Source organism: Hypanus sabinus, chromosome 6, assembly GCF_030144855.1.
Source record: "Hypanus sabinus isolate sHypSab1 chromosome 6, sHypSab1.hap1, whole genome shotgun sequence".
Taxonomy (NCBI): Eukaryota; Metazoa; Chordata; class Chondrichthyes; order Myliobatiformes; family Dasyatidae; genus Hypanus; species Hypanus sabinus.
The window spans coordinates 153399678-153423043 of NC_082711.1; the positions used below are offsets into that span (position 1 = coordinate 153399678).

Consider the following 23366-nt stretch of genomic DNA (forward strand, 5'->3'; position numbering starts at 1 on the left):
TTGATTACATTATATTTTCATTGTTATAAATAACATCAAAATCACAAGGAAAAACCACAAGACAATAATTCATTCAAATATCACAGTTTAAAGTTTTATAGGTAGGCTGAGATACAAAAGTGATTGTGAGAAGCAAGAAAAAATGCTTTCAAATTTTCGGCGGCATTCTCCTTATTGTGATAAAAGATGCGTAGTATCAAACAGCCAATGCAAAAGTGATTCACAACATTGATCTACATGCATTACACACCGTAACATGGTACACTAGAAAGAGCAAAACAGAAAAATGAATCAAATTAACCATTTTCCATCTACTGATCAATTTCTTGTCAGAGATTTTACCGTGTATGGAACACAGGGCCACCTTTTGTGCATATGTTTTGGTATATTGTGATGCTATTTCTAGTCAGGTGATCTTAATCAATCAAGGCAAACTAAATCTGAAGATAATTTTGTTAGGCTTTAAGTTTGTGTGTAATCCTTTAGTCAAAAGGTTTGATGTAATTTTTCTAAAAAGTCAAAGATCAGTAAGAAAGATGCAAAAAAAACAAAGAATTGATAAGATTTGCAAAAAGAGCATATGAAGGCAGAGGTGGACAAAGACACTTATTTCTGTCCTTCATCCATTGCAACCTCATGAAATTTCTTTCTGAACTGTTAAACTGTTAGTTCCCGAGAGAGGCAAGGAGGAGAAAATAGGGAACTCGAGAGGTACAGATAGACTCTCACCACTGGCACACATCAGGAGCCAACTAAAAATAACACATGTACTGTATCCCACATAAATACCAACCTCTCTCCGCAGATGACTGTTTGAGGGTCACATTGCGATACATATATTCCAAACGTATTCCCATGGCTAACTAGTCTGGCTGCCAGTACAATGAGACACACAAAAAGATTGATTTGTTTACTTGTTGTCGAGCGAATGTGTTCCCATCACCACTTCCATGTCATCTGGCACAAATCTCACTGTTGCTTGCAACTGAATGCATGGCCTTCCTCCACTCTGGCTCTTACCCTTCCTCTGCGGCATCCCACATCTTTCCAAACGCAGGCAAACACTTTCTGGGCAGCCTGCCAATCTAAACGAGTGACCTGCCATTTCTGTTTATAATTAGTGCCCCAGGATACCTGCCTAGCATAAACATCCAGTCTACAGGTCTCAAGTAGGAGTGCAGACTGAGGAAAAAGACATTGAGGAAGCATCTAGCTTCAAGCCAAGCCACACACAAGCTAGAGGCCAGAGATGAATAGATATTTAGATATTAAAGGAATCAATAGATGTGTTGTCAGTGCTGGAAAGTGGAATGTAGACTAAAGACAGCTGCCTATACTAAAGTTCTTTTGAGAATTTAGCTCACTTCACTTGTACTTCTAGTCCCCCCCCCCCCACTATTCAAACAACTTCCAGGGATTAAGATCAAGTTAACTCCTTAATCCAGAAATATGTTTGAACCTTGTTTACCTACAGCCTTAACATTGTATAGATAAAATTCTCACTGTTACAACTTCACAGTACCTGTGAATGTCCCATTAAAATAGAAATGAACCCATATGGCATTATTAAGGGCATATGGCCCTCATGATCTGGGTTCTCCTCTCTCCTCTGCTCAGATTGAGATTTAAATTGCAACTTGTGCTGGAACTTATTCGACAGGATGGTGGTCAGGAAGAGAGGGTGCAAACAGATGAGCTACTATTGAATGGCTGACCAGACACAAGGCTCAGTCCAGGTGTTTCGTTCATTTCCCTTAATCTCCTCTAATCTATCTATTTAAATCCATGCTTTCCATCTGACCTCACCTTAAAGAGGATTAACTCCCTCATCTCAGCTGCTCATAATTTTATACTGCGCAAATAAATTTCTTTCAATTATTCTTCACTTCAAGAACAACCCTCGCCTGGGTATTCTCCTCTCATAGTTACAATTTTTCAAGCTTAGTTAATCCCTTCTGCACCTTGCAGTACTGTGATGACCAGAAGGATACACACTATTCTAGCCGTGACCTAACCAGTCGTCCCAGCATGTTTTCCTTGCCCTTGTTTCAGCCATGCACACAAAGTATTGATTGTATCTTTTTAACCATCTGCCCTGCTCCTTCAGAGAGTCGTGAACATGCACTACAAGGTCCTGGCTCAACATTTATTGTGCTACTGGTATACTCTCGCCTTGTTTTCAAAACCCATATCTACTCTTATGTTTCTGCAAATATAGTGCTGTTTGCCACTTCTTTGCCCACCAGATCTAATTATTATTTTACTTCTACAATTTTCTTTCTCACTACTAACTATACAGCTATTTTTTTAAAAATCAACTGCAAACTTAAGTAAGGTTCATACATTTAAAACTGTATCATTAATATATGCCGTGAGAATCATGGAACCTAGTACTGAGCAATTCACTGCAAACATGTTACTTCCTGCCACTGCAGCACTAACTTTGGATATACCATTCTACTTTACACTGGATCCCTCAGATTATTTGTCTGATCCATCTCCCCAGCGGCATGCTTCAATAACTTTTCTGAACTCTACCTGGAACCTATCAGTTTCTTTTCCTCCATTTGTTCCTTCTTCCAGAAGTTCAAGCATTGGCCGTACCCCTTCCTTTAATGGATCTACGCCAACTGCCCTTGATTAGTATGTGCCACATTAACCAATGGGTTACACAATTGGATGGTTCAACCATCATCAACATTCATCCAATTGGCCTCAAATTACACAGCGCATATCCTTCGATCCTTTTAAACAACAGCACCCCCTTCAGTCATGTTTCAGACCTCCAGCGTCACCAATGCAGCTCGAAAGGACCGAAAAATAATAGCTGGACCTTCTATTTACTGCCTTTAGCAACCTGAAGTATATTTCATCTGGGATGATGGTTTTTAATCCCTTTAAACCCCTTAATACTTCTAATGTCTGCTTATAATGGTCAATGTTTCATCTTCCCCAATAAACTACACCACACTGAACACTCATTTGTGATGGCATTTGCGATTTTTAGACCCCCTTTGCCTTCTTAATTTCCTTTCTAATTTTCATCTATACGATTTTGTCTAGAACTTCCATAGTGTAGTGCTTTCTGTCTTTACGAGCTTCAACATTCTGCTTAATCCTACTCTATAACCCCTCAACACCCAGATCTAGAAGTTCTTCTTAAAGAGAACATGTTAGCTTGAATCCTCATTGTCCCCTCTTTGAATCTCAGTCACAGCTCTGACACCGATACACCTTCAAATTCCAAAACCAATAAAACTTCGCTGACCTGAAAAATATTCTGCCTCTATTTACAGCAAAAGAAAAACTAAACTTAATTAAAAGATAAAGCCTTTTGTTGTACTCTTTGGTCTTTTTGTTGTGTTCTGCAATGGAAAGTTTCTATCAAGCTACTCTTGAAATACACATTTATTTAACATTAGCCCTGGATGTATGATGCAAATGAGACATGTTTTTATAAAGATACCAGCTGAACACTGTGGACCATATTCTTCCAGGACTTAAGCATGCAACATGAGAAAATAAGGTGCAATTATCTCAAAATACTGTTTATCTTATTACCCTAGTCAGTCATAATCAATAACAAAGTGAAAGTTTAGTAGTTATTTTATATTAATTAGACAAGGTAAATAACCTCACTACTGATAAATGATGTGTACTTTAATGTGTTATAAAAATATCATGGATTATCTGATAAGAGATGATTTATTGTTGTTGAATCACATGGTCATTTGTTCCATACAAGGTCAAATTGCAATGTTACATTGAGGACAGTTCAGAAATTGAGTGTCACAGAAAGTAAACAGCGTTAAAGGAACCTTTGGCATAACATATATCTCTTCCCCTTTAGGGAAGGCTGGATGATTATCAAACATGCAAAACAATAAAATTTATTAATAACTATAACCTGTAGTGCAAGGCTCATTTACAGAAAATAGATGATCAACCACCAAATATTTTAAAGGCATAAGGAAGTTAACACTTCATGCAGAGTATAATCTTGCTAGCAATACTCAAAACATGTCGTTGGCCTTAATAACCCACAATATAGTTTCAAACTGGAATGTTTGTTGCTTTGCAAGTTAATACAATAGTAGCAGCCAAATAAGCTCCATGCACATTAATTAAAATCCATACAAAATTCAGATTCATATAAAGCATACAAGAATTCATTTTCAAACTGAGTTCTGCACATTCAACGTGTTTTTTTTATTAAGTAGATAGTTTTACAAAAGTCCAAATATTTAAATATATTTATTGACACTTAAGTTTTTGTGACATGATTTCTGAATGAGACACCCCCACCCCCTGGACATTTCACATTCTTTAATGTTTTACCTTGTACACATTTAGTCAGCTTCAAATACTGAGCAGTATGTACCATAGCACTTTAATTAAATAGCCATACATTCCAAATTACGAAGATTGCAACAGCTATTAATGTTACACAAGTACAATGAAGTAACAGAAATCTCCATAAATTAATGACAATGCATACGATCACATATCTTCCTGATCAATAACTTGATGTGTCTTTTTCATTCAAACAGAAAAGATGCGGGAAATTTTTCCAATCTCCAATTCAATTACCATCAACAAGAGAACTGGGAGCCAAAAAAAAACCCATCAGTAAAATTAATGTATTTTAGTTTGAGGGAGACACAGATGTACTGTATACCGTCAAATGGTTGATACCGTGAATTACTGTCAACTTTAATGCAGCATTTCATCCTCAAGAAAAGCTAATATGTTTTTGGTACCTATAGTTCTTAAGGAGGAAATTGATAGAAGTAATAGCATTTGAAACTTGTTCATTGTCATGCTACAAACCATCCAGAGCATGTTATTGGGAAGTATGCACGTTATTTATCAGCCTGCTCTTCTCCAGGTGGATTTTGTGATCAGCAGTGAAGCAACAGTTAACAAAAACAGAATGAAAACACCGATAAGTTTTTTTTTTGGCTACACTAGCTTGAATTAATTAAAATATTGCATCAGGGACAAATCATGGGTATGGGGAACTTCTAGTGCAGGGGCTCCCAACCATTTAAAAAAAAAATGTCATGGACCAATACCATGAAGCGGGGGGTCCACAGACCCCAGGTTGGGGACCTCTGTTCTAATGGTTAAAGAGAGAAAATGTAAAGAAATGAGGTCAAATAAAGGCAACTGGTAGCTGAATGCCTTTAGTCAGCATCAAAAAGCAATTCCTCACAAAGTATTTTCCAAAGTTTGAGGGACAAAAGATTAACAATTTCCAAATCTCCCTAAATAAGTGGCTAAGAAACTGAAGGTTGAAGGCTGCTGTAGTGAAGATGTTGATTCATGAGGTCAGTGTGTGGACTGTGATACTGTGTGCTACTTCATGAAGCCACTGGATGAGATAAACTTCAGCCCTTTATTGCAAGTGTTTGTTCACTGGGCAGAACTGTTCTGCACTGGCTTTTTAGTCACGTGGATCCTATAGGGGTTGCATCCACGTCATTCGGGTGCAGCTTATCCACCCAATCACCAAAACTGCCCAAAATTTTCCTTCCATTTCTAGAACTGGTTGAAACTTGCAGGGGAAGCAGCTTGAGGGGAAAACCGAACTGCTCCACAGGGTCTTTCTCAGGAGGAAATGTCAGATGCTAGAGAGAGGGTGGATCTTGACAGGACCACCCCTACAGTAAAAGTCACTAAATGCAGGACCTGCAATTAGAGGCTGCATCCAAAGTAGTAACATTCTGGCTATTCGAACATTCACACAATTTTCTTTTGAAGTAGGAGTTTCAATGTGCATTTACTGGAAATTAAAATACAAGACAAACCTGACAAATATGCATTAATGTCTGATAGGCTCATGTATATGTGTGATTGGACTTTGTGGGTTAATTATATGTGTTTCATTTCATATATAGGTGCTCTGAAACTATTAAAATGGAAAGTTATTTCAAATGATTAATTCAGAACACAGCAGTTCATCTAACTTGGCACTTGCTACTAAGTGCGGTATTGCAAGGGACAGGGTAACTGGGACAACCAACTTACAAATGTCGGACGTTTGGAACTATGGTAAGTTATATTATAAAACATGTCAGTTCACATATCGAGGTGATGCGCCTGGTGCTAGATTTACTGCTTCCTACAAAGTTGGACTGGAGTCGCTGGTATGACTTTCATTTTCTCAGTTAAAATGTCACTGTTATTTTTGGGAGAAATTAAATTCGTTTTGGAAGCCAGACCAGAAGAAGGGTCAAAGTAGCAGAAGTAAAAAATCGAAAGTCAAAAAAATTTTTGGAGGTGCCCAAGTTTCAATTTGAAAATAAACTTCACGCCTTCATAGCAAATGTGGCTACTATTCAAAGGCAAGCTGTCTACTGCAGCTTGCAGAGGGCCTGAGGATGTGTGAAGCACTTTATGGATGTTATTTCTATATTTAGGGTACATTTTTTTTTGATCCGCTAGTGTTTGCGAGATTGAGACAGCTTTTGGGATACTACGGTCATTTTGCTCTTTCAAGTGGCCTGTATGCAGATTAGGTTCTGCCAGAATTGTTCAGCAATATTGCATGGGCACTATGCAGATTTTTAATAAAAATCCACAAAGATTGATTAAATTACACTGCTCAAAACATTCTCTGCTCTGTGCTGGATGTGGAGGTCCTGCTTCTGGTTGGGAACAGCACACATCAGTAATCTAAGAAAGAAACATCTTAGAAGATTATTTTCTTATCAAGTCTGTGGTGATTTTTCAAAGGAGATAGTTAATTAGTCCCACTGGATCCTACAAATACAAACTCTATTATTTTTCAGATGGTTAACTATTTTCCAACATTTTTCACCTCACATTCAATACAGGATTTGCAGTACAACACATTTAATTGAGAGCTGTCTTGTTTTATAGATTTCTAACTGGATGCAAGATTTATTGAGGTGACCTAATAATAGTGAAATGCTTCATTAGGACCAAGATGAATTATTCAACACCTGTTCTCTATTTAAACCCATGCCTCCAATGCAGAAGAGTTTTACACCATTCCTTTCCAATTCTAGTGATGAAAAGAACATAATTAACATGTGGAGCATGTTCTGTTTACTTAGTGTGTGATATCTCAAAGCTTTACTTTATACTCGTGAGTTATTTTATCTGAATATTGAGAAGCTATGTTTGCTTTCACTACATTAATTGTGACTTAAGGAAAACTGGCCACAGCTACAGCCATCGTTCTTCAATACTGTATCAAAAGTACTATACTACTCCAAAATATGACAAGATTTAAGACAGGATCCATTCCTTTGTGCAACTTCTTCTAGAACTGGCTCATCTTTCTGCAGCAGAAAGCAAAGCTAAATTTAAGTACTCTAGACATCTTTCCTGTGTCCTAGTAAAATTTAAACACTTCAAAAAACAGTAAATAATTTGCTCGGCCTGGGTTGCGAAAAGTATCAGTCATCAAAAGCAGGTAATTCCTGGTGCTAAACCAATTATAAAAAGTCATCCAAAGGGACTCCTCTGAAATTTATCCCAAGTGCTCAGATACACAAATGCATGTAAACATGTACATAAGCCAATATGTAAGCCACAAGATTACCAGGCAAAGTTAGGTATCCGTGAAGAGGCCCGGAGAGACTTAGTTCTGAAAAGAAAAGTGCAAAAGGCCCAACCTTTCTGTGGCAGTTACTCTCAGATATAACCTTCCTCGTCTTGTGCCAAGCTGCAGAGCAAGATTAGCAATGGACGCCTGGCATCAGTCACTGAGAATAGACCCTGGGAGTTCATTGGTTAGAGTATGCCAGCGCTCAATTTTCTTGTCCTTGCTCTTCAAACAGTCAAACCAGTGCTTTAAACGTTCACCTTTTGCGTTAATCCCAAGCGTCACCCCACCTAAAGAGAAAATGTGTAAGATTAATTACACATTTTTAATGTACTAGATGAACATCTTTAAGATTACCTCGTCCTTCAGCCATTTACCTCTTCCACTTCTCCCCTCCCAGGTCCTTACTTCATCCCCCTTTCCCCCATCCACCGATCTTCCCCCTCAGCTGGTTTTACCTACCACGTTCCAGCTTTTTCTACTTCCCCTCCCCCCACCTTCTTAATCTAGCTTCTTTCTGCCCCCCTTCCTTTCCAGTGCTGAGGAAGATTCTCAGCCCAAAATCTCAACTATTTATTGCCTTCTATAGATGCTGCCTGACTTGCTGTGTTCTCCAGCATTTTGTGTATGCATCTTAAAGGTAACGCATAGTTCCTTGACTGAAAAGTAAAGTGATTGACTATCTCAACACTGGAGCAGATAGTGAACAAATCTAATGTTCAAAAACATTAATTAAATAAACTTAACTAAACAATTATACTTTCCATATAGACTTGGAAATTCATTAAAAATGGCAGCAAAGACAAGCCAGGGAAATGCAGGCCTGTGATCCTGGCATCAGTGGTGGGTAAATTACTGGAAGGGATTCTGACAGATATAGCTTCCATCAGTATTTGAACAGACAGGGAATAATTAGGGATAGTCAGCTCAGCTTTGCGCATGGGAAATAGTGTCTCACAAATCTGTTAGTTTTTTGGGAGAGATAAGTAAGACATTTGACAAGTTCCCTCATGGGAGGCTCATCCAGAAGATTCAGAGCCATGGGATCCATGGGGAATTGGCTGTTTGGATTCAGAACTGACTTGCCCATAGCTAACAGAGGACAGTGGTTGATGGTACTTATTCTAACTGGTGGACTGTGATTAGTGGTGTTTCATAGGGATCTGTGCTGGGGCACCTGTTGTTTGTGATGCATATAAAGGACCTGGATGAAAACATAGATGGGTGGGTTAGTAAGTTTGCAGATAATATGAAGATTGGTGGTGCTGTAGATAGCATATTAGACTGGCAAAGAGTACAACACGAGATAGATCAGTTGCAGATATGGGCGGAGAAATGACAGATGGAGTTTAACCCAGCCAAATATAAAGAGTTGCACCTTGGTAGGTCAAATGTAAAGAGTCAGTACACTGTTGAAGGCAAGACCCTCAACCATGTTGAGGAAGAGAGAGATCTTCAGGATCAAGTTCCTACACAGGTTAATAAGGTGTTTAAGAAGGCACATGACATGTTTGCCTTTATTAGCTGAGGCATTACATTCAAAAATCAGGAAGTTAAGATTCTAGTTAGACTGCACCTGGAGTATTGCATAGAGTTCTGATCGCCCCATTATAGGAAGCACGTTGAAACTTTGAAGAGGGTGCAGAAGAGGTTTACCGAGATGTTGCCTGGATTTGTGGGCAGGTGTGAAACGAGAGGCTGGACAAAGTTGGGTCATTTTCTCTGGGTAGCAGAGGTTGAAGGGAGATCTGGCAGAGGTTTAAGATTATGAAGCATGGATGGAGTAGACAGACAGCAACTTTTCCCCCAGTGTTGAAACGCTTACTATCAGAGGACATGCATTTACGGTAAGAAGGGGCAAGTTCAAAGGAGATGTGAGGGGCAAGTTTTCTTTTACTCAGAGAATGGTGGGTGACTGGAATGTGCTACCTGGGGCCATGGTAGAACCAGATACATTAGAGATTTTTACGAGAAATTTAGGTAGGCACATGAATGGGAGGGAAATGAACTGGTATGGACATTGTATAGGCTGAAGGTATTAGTTTAAGTTCGCCATTTGGTTAGTTATTTAATTGGGTCAGCGTAATATTGTGAGCTGAAGGGCCGAATCTTCTGCTGTACTGTTCTGTAACAGAAGGATTGATGTGGGAAGGTAATGGATGTTGTCTACATGGACTTTAGCAGGGTCCCACATGGAAGGCTAGACTGCATGGGATCCAGGAAGAGCTACCCAGGTCTTGTAGATACACACTGGGCTGATGGCAAGAAGCAGAAGGTAATGTTAGAAGGTTGTTTTTGGATTAAGACAAGCGATTATTGGTGTGTAGGTGAGATCAGTGTGGGGCATATTGCTGTTTATCATCTATATCAATTACTTAGATGACAAACAATGCACAAGGCATGATTGGTAAATTTGTAGCTGACACTAAAAAAAATCAGCAACATAGCACTGATACGGGTTCTTCAGTCCAACAAACCCATGCCAACCACAGAGGCCACCAGGCTGGTCCCAGTTCAGCACATATCCCTCCATGCCCCAGCCCTCCATGCTTCTATCCAAGTGCTTCTTAACTGATACCATTGTACCTGCCTCAACAACTTCTTCTAACAGTTCATTCTATATACTCATAAACACAAGAGATTCAGCAGATGCCAGAAATCCTGAATAACACATACAAAACACTAGAGGAACTCAGGTAAGGCAACTTCTATGAACAGGAATAAATAGTCAACATTTCAGATCAAGACTCTTCATCAGGACTTCACAAGTCCTTAGGAAGCGTCTCGACCCAAAACATCCTTTTCGTAGATGCTGGGTTCCCTGCTGAGTTCCTCCAGGATTTTGTATGTTACTCTATATTCCTATAGCACTCTGCGTGAAGAAGTTGCCTCGAGGGTCCCTTTTACGTCTTTCCCCTCTCACCCTAAATCTATGTCCCTTGGTTATGGGCTTTCCTACCTGAGGAAAAGATACTTAGCCTCTTAAAAATTTAAACACTTCTATAAGCTCGACCCTCATTTTTCTATGCTCCAAGGAATAAAGATCTGGCCTGGCTAACCTCTCTCTGTAACACAAGTTCTCTAATCTTGGCAATATTTAGGTATCAGAATAAGAATCAGAATTTATTACCACTGACATATGTTGTAAAATGTGTTGTTTTGTCGCAACAGTACAGTGCAAGACATTAAAAATACAATAATTAATAAAAATAAAAAGTGTATTGTAAATTAGACTTGTAAATCTTTTCTGCTCTCTTTCTGGATTAACCACATCTTTCCTACAACGGGGCAACCAGAACTGTATGCAGTGCCACACAAAGTGCTGGAGGAGCTCAGCAGGTCAGGTAGTACCTATGGAAAAGAACGCAGCCAGGACTCTTCACCATGGGTCGCGATGTCAGCAAAAGAAAGGAGCAGGCCAAGGAGAGAGATGGAGTACGCCTCCCGAATGAATCTGTGTTACTGAGTTGGAGATGATCAAAAGGTTCAAGCACTGATACAAAGACCACCAACCATTTGTCCTGCACCAGCCGCATGACCAAGAAAGCATACCAGCACCTCTGCCTCCTCACAGAGCGGAGGAAATTTCTGCATGTCTTCAATGCCTCTTCCAATTGTCATAGATGCACCATGGACTGCATGTTGTCCAGCTGCATCTCGGTTTGATATGACAACTGCTTTGCCCAAGACGGAAAGAAATTGTGAATGCAGCCCCAGTCTCCCACAAGTGACTCTGCTTTACACTTCCTGCGGCCTTGGGAAAACAGCTAACACACTTAAGGGCCCTTTCCTCTCCAGTTACTCTCTCTCCACTCTCCATTCAGGCAGAAGATACAAAATCTTGTGAGCATGTACCACTAGGACAGATTTTGTCCACTGTTACAAGACACTGTTATCAGACGCTGCAACATTCGAAAAGGTGAACTCTTGACTTCCTGATCTAACTTGTCACAAGTCTGCCACTTTATTTGTTTACCCACTCTGCACTTCCTGTTTAACTGCAACACTATTCTGCATTGTTTTCTTTTTACTGTTTAGTACTCTTTTCTTTTTACACAGTTTTAAAATAGCAAGCTGCGTGTGTTTGTGTTCAAAAAGCAGTGATTTCTGTAAACTGTTGTCAAGAAATAAGCGGCAAGATAATTCAGGATTGCTTTGCTCATGACGGTTTCAAGCATTCAAACTTGGAGGTGCCGAAACAGCCAGGAATGAAAATGAAATGATTTCACTACTTCAACAAGTTGGAAATTATGAAGAATCTGAAGGTATCGACAATCATTAGGACATAGGAACAGAATGAGGCCATTTGGCCCATTGGATCTGCCTCGCCATTTCATCATGCTGATCCAGTTTCCCTCTTATCTCCAATCTCTTTCCACCTCCCCATATCCCTTCATGCCCTGACTATTCAAAATCTATCAACCTCTGCCTTAAACATACCCAGTGACTTGGCCTCCACAGCTGCCCGTGGCAATGAATTCCACAGATTCACCACTCTCTGGCTAAAGAAATTCCTCCTCATCTCTGTTCTAAGAGGACACCCCTCTACTCTGAGGCTGTGCCTTCTGGTCTTAGACTCGCCTACCATAGGAAACATCCTCTTCTCATCAACTCTATCAAGGCCTTTCAACATTCTATAGGTTTCAATGAGGTCATCCCTCATTCTTCTGCATTCCAGTGAGTACAGGCCGAGAGCCATCAAATGTTCCTCGTGCGATAAGCCTGTCAGTCCTGGGATTATATTTGTGAACCTCCTTTTTCAAGAATCATTTTGAAAGTTAAAATAGAATTGAAGATTTGGAGGATGCGATCATCAAAAGCATTGTATGAAGGTAGACCATTATCTACACCATGTGTCTGAGCTGATGTTGCTCATTTGCAGTCAATCAAAAGAGTACAATGGATGAATTCCTCCAGAGATAACTATTAGGAACTATTACAGTTTTAGAGTGCCGTAGTACTATTGGTAGTGTTCTAATTTTTTCTGCATTTTATTTGAATTTGTAATTTGTTTCTCAGTTAAATGGTGGTTCGTCTTTTTTTAAATGCCATTGTAACATTTTCTATGAAACTTCAGTATCTGCGTATTTGGGCTAAAATGCCCTGGTCCTGATGTGTCCCAATTAACCAGAGTCCACTGTAACAACTCTGTTCCTCATTTCACAAGTGCGCACATTCTGATTTTTATTTCAACTGTCAGCAACGGGGCTTCTTGAAGGTGTGATTCTGAAATCTTGGTAGCCCGTTGATAGGAGAGCTTTCCCAAACCTAGCACAATTACCCAGATGCTAGATGGGATGAAGATCTATGCATAATTGTACTTGGAACATCTCTTCCATGTCAGATGGATTATCCAGTTTTATTTTAATTCTGGTTTTGTAATCACGCAATTTATGGTTTTCCAGGCTACGTGAGAGAGCACATTATTGAAAAACCAGAGCCACGTAAAGGCCACACAAGCAGCAGCCAATGACCATCTATGTTGACATTGAACAAATTGTCTTCACTGGATTATCTCTCTATCAATATTGAGGTCATTATAGACCAGAAAGTTAATTGGACCAGACAGGTAAACACAGTGTCTACAAAAGCAAGTCAGAGACTATACCTTCTGTACAAATGAGTCACGTCCTGACTCACCAAAGTCTTTCCACTACCCAAAGCAGATCTGTAAGGAAATACGTCATCACAATACATAATTAGGGGAGTTAAATGAGGCTTTATCTCTCTGAATGAGCCATCAATCCAACGGCACCTTTTAAAAATTATTTTTTTGTTTAATAACAAATAATATTCACTTACCAATGAAATCATTTGATTTTCCTATGTCGTAATCCCAAACAGTTATTTCTAGAGTTTTCTTAGCCAAATCTGCTTGCTTGATCTCATAGAAAAACTCCTAAATGGGGAAAAAAACATAAAAACTACAGCACATGCTTCCAATCTTTACGGTTTAACCCAAAATATGAGAGTAGATTGTAATTTTAATTATCACTGTCCAGGTGACAATTCAAGGGCACAGCACATCCAAAACCATCAATTTTCATTCAAGCAAGGTGTCTGGCTACAGATCAGGCAGTTGCTATGAAAGACTGGAAATCCAGCTTGACTGCTGTTTACAAGGACAAAAAATTTAACTTCAAACTCGTCTCCTGCCAACATGATTAAAATTCTCATAACTATTTAATACTGTAGTTTAAGCTTCCTACACATCCAAAATTTTTCACATGTTGATTTGTTGCAAGATGGAAACATTTTAATTGCCTGATTATCACTTCTGTGAGTTAATGCCAGATTCCATTATTTGTAGCTTGCTGGCTATAATTAATGTACATTTTACTGCTCAAAGAAGGGAAATCAATTGCAAGAACTTGAGATAAAGGAGCACAATATAGGATAAAGGATAATTTGCACTTAGGGCATTATGACTTCAAACAGTGCAATACTTATTTACAAATACAATGTACAGATCCTTTTCTACATAGCTCAATTATATTATACCAAACTGATGCAAGTTTATTTTCTATGGAGAAATGCAAAGTATCTAAAAATCTTAATGAAGTACATTAGGGATCATGTGCAAAAGAACTCCACTAATGGCTCAGGAATTCCACTTTGTTATCCTATAAAATCACTCATTAAAAAGATAATTTATATCTTTTGGATCTGCTGAATGTGGTCATATTGCTGTTTATAATGACATTAATGAGTACTAAGAGAAAAAGGGAATTATGGAGTGCTAACTACCCACTCCCTTTCAGCTACTAAAATCAGGGGTGGTGAAAGTTTTTGAGAGAGTGTGCCCAAATTGGTAATAATCTTCTAAAAAATTCTCTCGCATGCCATAGTAATTTTGAGTGGAGATTATCATTGATTAATGAATTAGCAATATTATCGACTTTTTTTTAAATGGAAAAAAGGTTGAGGACTCTTGCTTATTTATGTGGATTAATTACTTTACTATTAATAAACGAGGCATATTGTAATAAATGAAGCATTTTAGAAAACCTGTTAAAAATTATTAATATTAATCTTGGGTTGTAATCACTGCTTTCAGGTTGTAGAAATCATTTGCTGCTTCATTTGGCAGTAACATTAATTATCATTATCCTTTTTTATGGGTAGCGATTAAGAATTAAAAGTAGCTCTGCGTCCTACAGACCAAAACAATATTTGCATGTGCCATAGTTTTGCCACGCCTGTACAAATCACTAGGTTGTTAGGGAAATAACTTGAGGTACTGTAGCCCAGTAGTCAAGGACTTGTGGGCTATTGATCCAGGAGCACCAGTTCCAATCCCACCATAGCAGTTGGAGAATTTAAGTTCAAATAATTGAATAAACATGGAATTTTTTTTTAAAAACAGCAGCAGTAACAATGAAACAATGAACTGTATTGTTGTAAAATCCCATCTGGTTCACCAATGTCCCTGAGGGAGGGAAATCTGTTCTAGTTACACAGTCTAATCTCTATCTGTTGCTCAAAACATCCTGATGTTGTGATACTTAACTCCTTCAGTTCGAGGGTGATTAGGGGTTGGTGCTATATATGTCCCTCTTTTCAGTGGCATTCACAGCCAGTAAATGAATTTTAAACAATAAACATGTATCGAAGGCCTCATTTACTTATTTTGAAAGTTTACAGGCATTTTGAATTGCACCCTGTATGCAGGTTCACTTGAGGTGATGTAACTTAGGGAATTTGTAGAGTAATGAATGAATATCTGTTGAGTCAAATAACAATTTAACTCTTTCTGAATTCTTAACATATGGGCTCTGTAGGTTTGTAAATTGACTGAATGTCTGTTAGTGGTTTGATAATTGGATTCTTTTGGAATTCAGGCTTAATTGCTCATCTGTAAACATTAATGTACTGTGAAAGCCCCAGGAATGTTGTGTGTCACAGATTTTGTGAGATTATGGAATGGTATAACAAGGAGTAACAACTAAATGGTCTGATTCATTTATGAGAACAATTTGATGGACACAATGTGTTTGACTGTAAAAACCAGACTCTGGTCATGGCTGAGAACAAAGGATTTGTCCGTCTCTTAATGATTCTATGCTTGAGAAACATACATAAATGCAACAACTTTCCCAGCTTTGTTGGAATTTCACCCGGAATGGAATCACAGTTAGTGCCTGGGAGCAAGGGGTGGCTTCATGAGTCATAATTGGAGTTTTCCCAACACTATGCATTCCTCTGGGCAGGAGAATAGTAAGGTTCTTCCTCAGCTTTCTTATATTAACTATGGAAGCACTCAACAGTAAGTGAAAAAAGACTGCACATACTTGAAATCTGAAATAAAATCAGAAAAAAATCCAACATCTGCAGTTTCCTTGATTTAAAAAAATTTTTTTGGAGTTATTTCAGTGTTTTCAGTGCTTTATCCAAGTGTCTGTATGTATGGTCTTGTGTGGTCAACCATGACACATTGCAATGAAGACAATAGGTTGATATGTATACAGAAAGATTGGAAAAGGGAGAAAATTAATTCTGTTCCTATCCACTAACTCTTCAATGGAATGCATATATAGGAATCTGGTGCAATTGTCTTCATTGTGACGTGGCATGGCTGACCACACAAGACCATGCGTACATACACTTGGATAAAGTAGAGAGAGGATGCAGGTTTTATGTGACTAATAATACCCAAGTAGACAATGTCTGAAACCGTACATCTTCTAAAGACTGTACTGTAACAAAGCTGCATCACCATACATCGTGACTGAAGTTGCTGTTTGATGTAGCATAGCTTCCCATTGCTGTACAGTAGAACTGAGTAGGATGATGGAAAATATAGGATTCAAGGGTTAAGACAATTTCCAGCATTTGGGTAGAGGGTGAACAGTAAGTTTACTGTTGGAAATTGCCTTAACCCTGTACAGTGATGCAGCTTTGTTATGGTACAGTCTTTACAAGATGTATGCTAATATGCTATCATTAGCTGTGCATTCAATACCTCATTGAATTCTGGATTAAGGGTTTTCTTTTTGACAGCTGTCTTATGCTTTGACTTCTTGTCCGCGTCTGGCTTCAAATATCTGAAAGAAACACATTTTGAAATATTAAATGGCAGGAGAAAACTTGACAATTTCCATGGTATTTTTTTCAAACAAGAACAAGGGAATTCAATCATTGCTGGACAACATTCATCCTTCAATCGTTACTGCCAAAAGTGGACTGATTGGCTGTTAAGTTTTCTAATTCACATTCTATGTCTCTTTCTTCCTGGTTGACATTTAATTTTTCCCATTTTCTTGGTTTGAAAGGCAAAATTTTCATACCGTAAGACTAATACCAAGACTGACACGTTGAAAAACAGGATCTCTCACTGGCACATTTTTACATGCTGTCTAATTTAATTTTAAGGGAAAATCATTTGCAAAGGGAATCTATGGACTAACTGGAAACTCTGCAAAGTCCATAATTTTCCATCAGGTCTTCCATCCTCATGATGTACTGATTTATAGACAACGTGCTCAGTAGTATCAACTGACATCTTACACTTGCCAGGATAGCACTTCTGGGATTTTGGAAGACATATATTTAGCTCACAGATGGTGAAAGCTTTCACACTTGTAATGCTTGCTTTGCTGCCTCTAAAAGGAACCTTCAGAATGGTTCAGAGACCATGAATTCCTTTGCTATGTATATCCCTCACAGAGATCCTTCATAATATATACATCTGCTGTGGTGGTATTCCATCCTCCCCCAACCCCCCCCCCCCCCCAATTCTCACAATCCTCTTTTCACCTCTTCACCAGATGTTGTTACACTGTACAACAACAGTCCCCCCACCACCTGCCCCTCCAACCAATAAAATGAGGACTTGAACTTCTGAACAACTTCACAGCTTGAACCTTCACACGGTCAATTCATTGACCTCCTTCAGGTAGCTCACTGTCCCCTCATGACCATCCACCCAAACAGCAAGGATAGTTGGCCTGGAAAATGTATACTTTGTAAATAAAAGTCATCCCAGTGGACCAGCTGCTATTATAGACAGTATGCTACTTTTGAATATCTTCATTTAACCGGTTTCTGACAGATGCAAGGTTCATTGTCCACCATACTTTCTCTCCTGTTCTTCCTCTCTCCTACCACCATTATTTTTCTCTCATTCCCAACTGCTGGTAAATCAGCAAATGAGAGTAGGCCAGAAACTGTTGGAAAAAGTTTATCAAAACATATTAAAAAAGCAGGGCTTGGGGTCAGTGGAGTCAGCATTTAGCTAAGGTTACTTCTACATCATGGAGTAAAGATGAAATTATATCACACACTCATGGTTCATGCTGAAAGTAACAACTTGCTGTAGCGGGGAAGAGGCAATTCTGACCCTAATTATGAACTGATTTCTAATGAAAGAGAACTTACTAAGAACTTACAAAGTTGAAAATTCACTAAAAAAGGTAAAGTTCATTTCACCATTGCTCCAAATTCCATGAAAATAAACAAGAAAAAACATGCTTTTCATAAGTATTGGAAAATTAAAAAAACATTACATCCTTAGTCCAAGTATAGGTCAAACAGCCAATTTCCAAAGATGTATTGGGAGCAAATGTTCTTGTAGGATTTGTAACACCAGTAAGCCCTAGTAAAAGTGACATCATTAGGACTTAAGAGGCAGCCTTCCACTGGCAGTTGGCTAGAGTTTTACCTTGCATGAAAGATATGGGTGCTTGGAGGTAAATCACAGCACGAGAACACCATAACATGGTTCTTAAGGGGGCTATCTCAGGTCCAGCTCTTCTTAACTTCTCTATCGTATACGCTTCCATTATATTAGCAGTTGGGATGATTGTGCATGTCTGTACATTGCTCAGGCCTATTCGGAACTCATCAGGAAATGAAGCAGGATGCAGGATGAAGCATGAAGCAGTTAAATAAAATACATCTATCAAGACTGCATTCAGACATTGAGAAAAGGCAAGTAACATTCTTGTCACATACATGACAGGCAATGACCAGCTCCAATAAGAGAATCCAACATCTTACCCTTTACATTGTCAAATTATCAACATCGAGTCTCCCACAATCAACATCAGTCACCACTAATGAAAAGCTTAAACAGAGCAGTTACGCAGATACCGTGCATCTTAGAAAAGATCAGAAGCTGAATGTAGCGTGACTCACCTCTGCACTTCCAACTTATGTTGCAGATTACAATGAAATACTGCCTGCATGAGGGCACCTGCACCACCAATCAAGAAACTTGGTTGGACCAGATCCACCATCCCTAACTTTCACTAACATAAACCTTCAATGTCTTATGGCCCTAGCGTATGCCAGTTCCAAAAGGCAGCATAGTTAGTCACCTAGGGTTGTCCAACAGCAACTCTCAAACTGACGACGTCAACCACCACGTGGGACATGTGCGAGTCTAGATTGCCTTCCGAATTATATAATATCCTGCAAGTCTATCGACTCTTCTTTACCATTGCAGAGTTGCTAGATAATGAATCTTGGAACTCCCTACCAACAATACCACCATCTCAGAGCAAGTAGCACCAGGGAGAAGTGTCAGCCTGTAATGGGCTAGGTTGATCAGACCCAAACCAAACAATTCAAGTAACTAGATGTGGTAATAAGCACATGAGCACAACAAAGTAACTTTCCTAATTTATTATCATAAAATAGAAAGCACAAATAAATCAAATTAAATACAACGAAGTAGGTTACAAAGATTTCAGGACTCATGATTTGCACTCTCCACTTGACTGTTGCTGTCCTTGGGGGACTTGTTTATTGCTGTTGTCAGGAGAACTTCCGACTTGTGAAATCACGCCGGGTCTGTCCAAGACACCAATCGCGATCCCTCAGTCTCGGTGAAGTCCCGAGAACCGAGTGAAAGGCACCCCAATAAGTAGGGAGTTTCACAAGCATGGAGAGGCACACAGAGACAGGTTAATTCTTTGACCTTTTGTTCTCACACCACTAACTCAACATGGTTTCTTTCATTCAAACAACCCATATGTTCACCGAGGACATCCTCATGCCACTGGTGCCTTGAGGCCAGGAAAGACTCCAGATGCCATCAGCAAACATTAGACATTAGCAATGCTACCGTGTTTCACTTGTATGGACACTTTGACACCTTACATGCTCACAAAGGGATCAAAGATCAAAAGTACATTTATTATCAATATATAAATTATAGAGGCCTGAGATTCATCTGCTTAGGCAGCCACAGAAATCCAAAAGTCCCCAATTTAAAAAGACCAAAATAAAATGCGCAGAGAGAGAGAAAAAAAAGCACAAATCGTGCAAACAATGACATTCAGAACAAAAGTGAGTCCATAGACACGAAGCCCAGAGCAGCTGGAGCAGGCTCAGTTCTTTATACAATGGTTTATACAGTTTATACAGTTCTTAATCACTGTGAAGCTCGCAGACACAAAGCCTGGATCAGCCTCAGCCTCAATGCCACAGAGAGTGGCTCAAACGTTGCGGAGCAGCAAGCAGAACCGGCCTGACCCTTGCCTCCGTTCCCGACACCCTGCCTTTTCAGCCCACCTGGCCTGGCGTTTAAAATGTCCAAACTCTGGGTCATCTCCTGAACTAGGAACCAGGCCCTGCCATGACGATACACTCTGGGTCTGGACCCCGCCGCCACATTCTGACCCGTACCCGACCATTCCAAGTCAACCCGCTGCTTAGATTGATCCAACCTCGTCTCGGTTTAGGTGGATGGGCACTGAAACTCCTTTGCTTCATCTCCGTCTCCGACATCATCTCGAGCATGCCTTGACCTTGCATCATACCCGCTGCCTCGACGCTCGAGTCAGCCTTGCCTTCATGTGCCTCCTCATTGTATGCAGTGATAGTTTACCACAGAAAAAGTGTATTAAGAAAGTTTTGAGTTGTATTTCTTGCTTTATGAACCACCAGTAAGCTGTCATTCATCTTCAGCAGCACCATCAAAAAAAGTATCACTTGGAGCTGCTCCAACTTTCATGCAATATTTTACAATCTTTAATACACCACAACACAGCCTCATACTGTTAAGTAATAAAATAACATGTGCAACCATCTTTTCAAAATGCGGTGGATGAGAATAGCTGTCAATGGAGGCAACAACAAAAATCTGCAGTCAGTCACAAAATTCCTTCAGTGTTAATGCAAAGCCTCTATAATCCAGCATTAATGTGCACAGTTATTGGAGAGAATGCCTGAATATTGAGAGGGATGAGCTCATTTAATAAATCCTTTACCAAAGAAAGAGGAGGCTTTGAAAAGAACATACCTCACTTGAAAGAACACAAGGATAAAGTAGGGACATGAGCAGCAATAGCAGCAAAGGTCACAGAGTGTTTATGAGAGAAAATATTTGTTAATAATTCATGCAGAAAACACTATCAGTAGTGTATAAAGTTGGCAAGGGTACGGCAAATATTATGTGAATTACATTTTGTGCATGAATTTAGGACTGGAATCACGAAGCAGCAGAAGTTTCAATGGATGAAATCAATCTGTCTCCATTTCCTACTACTCTTAAATTTTAAAGTCAAAACTGTCATGTTCTGGGCCTGTAAGTGGAGTTCGAGCTGAATTTAACATTCAGAATCAGGTTTATTATCACTGGCATGTGTTGTGAAATTCGTTAATTTAGCAGCAGCAGTTCAATGTTCAACATAACATTAAAAAAAACAAAATAATAATGTAAATCAATTGCAGTATACATTTAGATTAAAAATCATGCAAAAACAGAAATGATATATATAAAAAAAAGTGAGGTAGTGGTCCAAGGGCTCAACGTCCACATAGGAGTCGAATGGAGCATTAGAGTGTGTATTCTGAGGAATGCCGCTGGCCTGACGGGAAACAGAGCAGTATGCCACAGAAGTGGCAACAGTCTGTCACACCTTAAATGGAAGCCATGATTGAATTGCTTATAAGAAACTTAATACATTATTTATTATTTAGATTGGTGAAGGCAGAACAGTTGGCATCTACCATAACTATTGACGCTACAATTGGCATCATACGTCTATGCCCTCTGATTACACATATACATTCTTGCATGTACAGTTCAATATAAATGTGTACCTGCATCAGCAAAACATGTTACCCTCCCAACCATTGAACTTGAGAACCAAATGGAGACCCAATCACATTCAATATCCTATCGAAAACGCTGCAGTCACACATTTATACAGCACCTTTAAAAAAAAGGGAAGGATTCCAAGGCACTTTCACAACGCCAGTACCAAACAAAAGTTGAAGCTTTAAGGAAATATTAAGGGGATGATAACTAAAAGAATGGTCAAAAAAAGAGATTTTAAGAACCATCTTAGGAAGACGGTGAGAAGAGGCTTGGGATAAGTCTGCTGCCTTGATAACTAGGCTAGGTGATTAGATTCAGGAATTATCAAGTCAAGTCAAGTGAAGTCAATTTTTATTGTCATTTCGACCATAACTGCTGGTACAGTACAAAGTAAAAATGAGACAACATTCTTCAGGACCATGGTTTACATGACACAGTACAAAAAACTAGACTGAACTATGTAATAAAAAAAACAGAGAAAGCTATACTAGACTACAGACCTACACTGGACTGCATAAAGTGCATAAAAACAGTACCGGCATTACAATAAATAATAAACAGGACAGTAGGGCAAGGTGTTAGTCCAGACTTCGGGTATTGAAGAGTCTGATAGCTTGGGGGAAGAAACTGTTACATAGTCTGGTCATAAGAGCCCGAATGCTTTGGAGCCTTTCCCCAGACGGCAAGAGGGAGAAGAGATTGTATGAGGGGTGCATGGGGTCCTTCATAATGCTGTTTCCTTTGCGGATGCAGCGTGTAGTGTAAATGTCCGTAATGGTGGGAAGAGAGACCCCGATGATCTTCTCAGCTGACCTCACTATCCGCTGCAGGGTCTTGTGATCCAAGGTGGTGCAATTTCTGAACCAGGTAGTGACGCAGTTGCTCAGGACGCTCTCAATACAATCCCTGTAGAATATGAAGAGGATAGGGGGTGGGAGATGGATTTTCCTCAGCAAGAGTTCAGAATTGGATGTGTGAGCTATGTCAATAGTTGTAGGGTTAGAGGAGACTTTAGAAGAACTATAAATGGGAAAGTCACCAAATACAAGGAGTGGAGAGTAGACAGATGCTGTCAGATAAGCACACAGATTTTTGAGCTTGGACATGCTCAAATTTATGGGGAATAAAATGTAGGAGGTCAACTAGATTGTTGTTCATTTTTGTGCTTTGTGGTGCTTCGGATGGCATTTTTGCCACTTTCGTGGCATTTGACTGTTTTTTATGAGGCCCAGTTGCTAGCTCAACACTCAACCCAGCACGGATGGAAAGTATGCATGGAGCCAGCTGGATTCGAACTCATTATCATTCACCTTGAAGTCAGGTCTATTACACCACTGGCTGGCTGGTCAATTGGGTGCATAGGCCTTATTGAGTCAGGAAGCAAAAAATAAAAGAGGTGGTTTCAGCAATAAATAAGGTAAGGAAGGAGCAGAGCCTGATAAATTTTGAGAAATGAAAATGCCCATAAGACCACAGGATATAGGAGCAGAATTAGGCTATTTGGCCTATCGAGCCTGCTCCATCATTTCATCATGGCTGATCCTTTTCACTCTCAGCCCTAATCTCCTGCCTTCTCCCCGTATCCGTTCACGCACTGACAAATCAAGAATCTATCAAACTCTACCTTAAATATACATGAAGACGGCCTCCACAGCTGCTTGTAGCAAATAATTCCACCGATTCACCAACCTCTGGCTAAAGAAATGCCTCATCTCCATTCTAAATGGATGCCCCTCTGTTCTG

The 23366-nt window shown here is 39.4% G+C and overlaps 1 protein-coding gene across 2 annotated transcripts in view; it reads right to left on the reverse strand.

Annotated features, from left to right (window-relative positions):
* Positions 1–461: 461 nt before the first annotated feature.
* LOC132395972 (double C2-like domain-containing protein beta) overlaps positions 462–23366 on the reverse strand; it is a 278070-nt gene continuing 255165 nt past the window's right edge. Inside the window, exons 7-10 of one of the 2 annotated variants that reach the window (XM_059973215.1) lie at positions 16539–16620; positions 13379–13475; positions 13185–13244; positions 7732–7866 (exon numbers count right to left, since the gene is read on the reverse strand). In XM_059973215.1, the coding sequence (XP_059829198.1) occupies positions 13213–13244; positions 13379–13475; positions 16539–16620 (211 nt within the window). In that variant the 3' untranslated portion in view covers positions 7732–7866; positions 13185–13212. Of the gene's footprint in view, positions 7867–13184; positions 13245–13378; positions 13476–16538; positions 16621–23366 lie in introns of both variants that reach the window. The other variant, XM_059973214.1, reaches the window with a different exon arrangement.